General features: G+C 47.3%; 1 protein-coding gene across 1 annotated transcript; it reads right to left on the reverse strand.

Moving 5' to 3' along the window:
* Positions 1-549: 549 nt before the first annotated feature.
* On the reverse strand, positions 550-3,223 carry cdkn1cb (cyclin-dependent kinase inhibitor 1Cb). Its single transcript, XM_043706191.1, has 3 exons — positions 2,466-3,223; positions 1,922-2,067; positions 550-1,275 (listed from the first exon to the last, which is right to left on the reverse strand). Exons 1-2 carry the CDS (start codon positions 2,995-2,997, stop codon positions 1,961-1,963), a joined length of 639 nt encoding a protein of 212 aa, XP_043562126.1. The 5' UTR covers positions 2,998-3,223; the 3' UTR covers positions 550-1,275; positions 1,922-1,960.
* Positions 3,224-5,627: the final 2,404 nt, after the last annotated feature.

Here is a 5,627-nt window from a genome sequence, read left to right on the forward strand (position 1 = left end):
AATCCGAAAGGCACCCCCACCCCCACCACCCCTTGTGTTATTGTTGAAAGAGTGAAATGAAGGCGGCGGGAATTCGGTTGGCTTTAGAATAGCATCGATGAGGAGCAGGTGTTTAGAAGAACCCCAGGCATATTTAGTGTAACGGTGACTCCGTGATGACCAGGCCAGGCGTCAGTCACCCCCGCGTCATTCCGTATTTGATCAGCAGGATTCATTAGGATGTTTGACCATCGCGTCCTGCCTCACTCAATTTACTCCCCCCACCCCACCCTTCTCGAAACAAGGCACGTCACATTTAGAAAAAAGTGGGACTTGCATCCGAATTAGCGTTTACTTTGCCATATTTAGGTCACTTGGACAGCCAAATACCTTAACCAAGAATGCACAGGTGCTAAAAGTTGTGGTACATACTGTCACTTCAGGAGGAGAGAGTGATGAGGTAGACAGAGGGTCAATATTTGTTGGGAAACCAGTTAGAGAATTTCCATGCACGACCTTGCCTTATTGTCACCATTCAGAATCAGGGTATAGATAAAGGAGACTCAAAACTTAATTAAACGATATTCGTTTATTCAGCGGAAACAAGAAATGCACTTTTTGTAATCCAAAACTTTTACCAACACAAACGTGGCAGTGGTACATTAAACGGCTCAGAACCAAAGAAAACAAAACATGGGATCTATGCTCACCTTCAAGTAACCTAAATATTTTAGATACAAACAAAATGTGAACGCAAGGCACGCACTAAAAAAATAAAAAATATTTACATATTTTGTAAATAAAGCGAGTCAAGATTACTCTTTTAGCTCCCTTTGTTAGGGGACAATTGGGTGTCACAACTGGTCCAAACCATTCTTAACATAAATAGGAAATATAAGTTAGTATAAGCCTTTGTATTTTACAAATATACATCTGGAGTCGTACTGAAATATATCAGAATTACTTTAGAACTTTTTTTGCCCGTAATATACTCATTGTGAAACGTTTACACTTTGGATAGTGTAGACACACAATGCAAAATAAAAGTTGAAATTGCACGCTGTGTTCTGCTGCAGTGGGAGCGCCACTGGAGGTTGGGTTGCTACATGTACTGTGTATTCATTTCGTATACATATATTAAGAAAAAGAAAATCGAAAAGACGGCGAATCCCCTTCGCTCTCCGGAATCAGTGTCCTTTGCTTTTTGCTCAGTCCGTGGAGTAGTCAAGATGGTGATCGTCGTTGTCAGCCGCTTCTTTCATTGAAAAGAGAGTTAAAAAAAAAGAGTGCAAATATCTATAAGATTGGGGCGGGGGATATGTGTGAGAGAGAGGAAAAAAGGTCAGTCAGTAGTCAGATTGTGAAGCAAACTATAGCATTTGTTAATGACACAAGTAAATCAAAGCCATCAAACCCCATCCTCCACCCTCCCAGCAGTGAGTCAGCTCAAATCTGACCACAGCGTGACGTCTACACCCCTCCCCCACCCCCCCGCAGACTGACGTCACCGTGTCCCGGGGAGAAATTACCAGCTTTCAACAAAAAGTTGGTAAAATCCCGACTGTCATAGACCGCGGGCATTCAGGTAACAAAGCTCTCAAAAAAACCCCAAAAAGCTCCGAACCTATTCCATGTCGCTCAGTCCCATCCTCTCAAAGTCAACAGTTCTGCAGTAGTTTTACAACAAAAAGAGTCAGTGTTGAACAAAAAAAAAGTGTATGGGGGGTGGTGACCCCGCCTGCTCGCTCCAGTTCTCCAAATATTAGTCACGGGATAATGACAGCTCTAACCTCGCCCCAAAACCCTGACGTAAACCACGGAGCGAGTTGTTTACTACTCAAACCTACTATGAGTCGTTACTCATGCCCCAACACGGTCGCTGTCCTCTCTCCTCGTCTCTTCTCCCGCCCGCCCCCCCCAAAAGTCCAGCATTTCAACTCACTTTGTTTTGTCCGTCTGGGTTTTGCCCCTTCCTTCTCTTTTATCGTATTCTCTTCCGCGGAGTCTGTTCCCCGGGCACCCCCGAGAGACACGCGTTCTCACTGGAAGCTTTCGATCCGACTGTCTTCTTTCGCTTGGTGAAAAAGTCTAGCCAAACAAAATATACTTTCAAAATCAATAAACATTAAACCTTTCGTCTTTAAAGTAACGAAAACCGTGCGCACCAACTTCAAAGTAGGGATAACCTCTTCATAGGGGAGGATAAATAGCTGTACAAGTTTTTCATGAGGTGGTAAAAGTCTCTCCAGTCGGTCTTGCTGGATTGCATTGTTTTGTCCCAAAAAGGGGAGAGTTGCTGTGCAAGCATTTCTGAGAGGGCGAGATCACTACTACACGACAACAAACCAATGCAACAGCAACCACTAGGAACGATTGCAATCGCAAGGCATTGCAAACAAAAAAAAACACCACCTCGCTTTTCTTTTTAAAAAGAAAGGAGTTTTAGTTTTGATGAGAGAACAGTTGCAGGATGCCACTTGTCTCACCTGTGATTCGTGCCGTGGAGCTCCTTTTGCGCGAACAAGGCGCTCTGCCCGCTTTGATTCCTGAGTGCAAGTTATCCGAGCGGTTCTCCTGGTTGGTCTCACTGCCTTCCAGCCCCGACAAGCGGTGGGCCAGGCCGGGTGAGTCCGCACCGCCGTCGAGGGCAGCGGCAGGATCGCTGGTGCCGCCCCAGCCCGAGTGACAGGACTCCGGCACGGGGCACGGGAGCCGCAGCCTGCCCCGGTGGACGCTCTCGCGGTAGAAAGCGGGCACGTCCTCGCCGCCTTCTTCCTCCCACTCGTAGTCGCCCCCCAGCAGCGGGGTGTCGGCGGCGAAGTTGAAGTTCCACCGCCTGCGGTCCCGCTCGCTGATCTCCCGCAGCTTGCTCTTCGTCTCCCGCCGCAGCTCGTCGTGGTCGATGGGGCCGAAGAGGCTCCGGCACACCGCCGTCCTGGCGTGCAGGGGGTAGGTCCTCCGGGCCGCCATCCACTCCAGGCAGCCGCCGGGGAGCTGCTGTTGCTGCACGCTAGACATGACCCTCTCTCTCTCTCTCTGTGCGAGAGAGGAAAAAGTAGCAATTGCAACGGGAAAGGTAGGGAGTGGAGGAAGCAGTGCTGCAAACTGTAGGGAAGAGGTAGGCAATGAAGAAAAGCAAAGCTCTGGAGCAGGATTGTCTTTTTTTTCCCCTTCCCCCCCCACCTTCCTCTTTTACTCGGATGCAGCTAATTACTACGGCGCCGCGTTTGCAATGTTTTTGCCCGGCGCCTCCCCGATGTTATTTAAGCAGCTCTCCGGGGGTGGGCTGGTCCATTCACGTCGAGCGTGCCCACCGATAACCCCGCCCCCCCCACCCTCGCCCAATGCCTTCATTCACTCGCCGGCGGGCCACGCCCCCTACTCCCCACGCGCGGGGTGTCCCCGCACTCCCCATCGCAGCTCCATTGGACCGCCCCGACCGTCGCTCGGAGTGATTGGCAGCTCGCCCGCCCCTTCTTTGTTTACGCCCGGGGATCTACGGCACTATGGCAGAGAAAGTCTGCTGAGTGTGTGCACATAGAGGAAGGAGGCAAGACAGCGCGCTGGCTTTTAAACGTCTCTCTCGCTCTCTCACACACACACAAGAATAACAACCCCACAGCTGCAAACCCATTAAAAGCAGGTTGTTTTTATTTTCTTTTTACCTTTAAAAATCTCGCAGTAAAGATGCACAGAAAATCCACCCCGCACTCGAATCCTGTGCATATCTAATATAGTCTCCCAAAAGTTACTTGGTAATGTATTATAACGCGCAGGAATGTTTTTAACCCTTACATCACCTGCGTTGGGTGGAGCCTGCAGAGAGGTGCACACGGACTTTTAAAGACTGTTTACCAAATTCGTTGCTCTTCAAAACATATTTTAGAGTGTTCTGCTTAATTATAGTTTTAGTTTCGACCGACAAAACATGTTCTTGTGGGGTCTGTTTGCTATGCAAATAGGACCTTCAGCTAAAGTAAACAGATTTGGGAAAACATGTTCCTCTGTTCTACTGTTCCAACTGTAAAACATGATTTGGAGATGCCGGTGTTGGACTGGGGTGTACAAAGTTAAAAATCACACAACACCAGGTTATAGTCCAACAGGTTTAATTGGAAGCACTAGCTTTCGGAGCACTGCTCCTTCATCAGGTGGTTGTCCCAGGTGATTGGACATCAGGTTGGACAACCACCTGATGAAGGAGCGGTGCTCCGAAAGCTAGTGCTTTCAATTAAACCTGTTGGACTATAACCTGGTGGTGTGTGATTTTTAACTGTAAAACACACGCGCACAGATTGCATACATTCAGCTGTTGCGGTCGAGTTCCTCATTCTGTCGTGTGCTGATTTTGTCCACAAACTTCCAAGAGTTATTTACAACGTACCGCATCTTCCCGCTGGGGAACGTTCAGTCCCATTAACTGGCGACTTTCTGAGGTATAACACCTCAACATGGAGAAGTTCACTTCAGCCCCGGACTGGGGAAACTTGACAGATTAGCCATCTCGGCTTGTCTGCCCCCTGTGGAGAGTGCAGTTTCACATCACGGTTTCAGGGTCGTCCTGACTACAAAGAAACCCAAACGCCGACTGTTGTGTGTGTGTGTTTTAAAACCCTTGCGCACACAAAACAGAATCTTGAAAAATACAAACGTTCGTGATGTAGCGTTCTGGGCGAGAGAAAGGGGGAGAACTTTCCCTTACCCAATCCCGTAATAATCGAGTCTCTGCCCTGTATCCAGGAGGCAGACACCGAACCTAACCCCACCTTCGTTAGCAAATACAACTACATTGTCTGATGCAATATTCCCAACAACTCCACAGAATCCGGAAATAAAGGAACAGGGGTTTGGAAATTTGCATATGTTATTTTACAAAGCACACCCAATCACCGGGCGACTCATTATTTAGAAAGATAAAAACCTAACGTGGAATATTGTTCATGACAGCTCTGACCGACTGGGGTTTGGAAACAGCAACTCCAATGAGAATTTAATTCACATAAAAAACAAACAGACCGCACACGTTCGCTCGGTTAGACTTCATTACTAGTCCATAGAGTTCGGCTGAAATGCAGTGAAATCGTTGCTTAATCATTGTGTCATTGAAAGCCGCAATATCTCCTGCGGTCTTGTAACAAAGTTCAAGTTGTCACTCAGCAAACTCTTACAACGTAATAGTAATTGCTCGAAAAATACCTGACTACTCCCTGTTAATAAACATGACTTGCCTCCCCCCCCCAACCCCTCTCCAAAGAAAATACACTCGCAGACATGGAAATATTTTTCCCGATTTCAAAAGCGTGATTCACACATCACTACTAACATGAAAGTAGGACATAACAACGGTTCGAGGTGGGTGGAGGCGAAAGCAGATTAAACACTCCTTTCAACATTAAAAGCTACCTTCTCTCGCCTTTGGAGTACTTTTGAAAATATAATTTACTTTTTCTGGAAGGTAGACGATCACTCATCAATTCAAATGGGTCCTCCTAGTTTTATGTCATCGCCAATGAGTTGAATTCTGCCTTAGGTTTGGACTTGAGATTTTCTAAAGGGTAATCTCATGTCTGGTTTCTCATGACTACTACGATCAGGGTTCAGTGAAAATGGCACACTGGTTAAACTAGCCAGACAGAAAGAGGTGTGGG

Source organism: Chiloscyllium plagiosum, chromosome 16 (genome assembly GCF_004010195.1).
Source record: "Chiloscyllium plagiosum isolate BGI_BamShark_2017 chromosome 16, ASM401019v2, whole genome shotgun sequence".
NCBI lineage: Eukaryota > Metazoa > Chordata > Chondrichthyes > Orectolobiformes > Hemiscylliidae > Chiloscyllium > Chiloscyllium plagiosum.

Coding starts and splice junctions, on each gene's coding strand:
- cdkn1cb (XM_043706191.1), bottom strand. CDS start 2,997: ATGTCTAGCGTGCAGCAACAGCAGCTCCCCGGCGGCTGCCTGGAGTGG. Junction 2,068..2,465: donor CTCCACGGCACGAATCACAG/GTGAGACAAGTG, acceptor TTGTTTGGCTAG/ACTTTTTCACCAAGCGAAAG.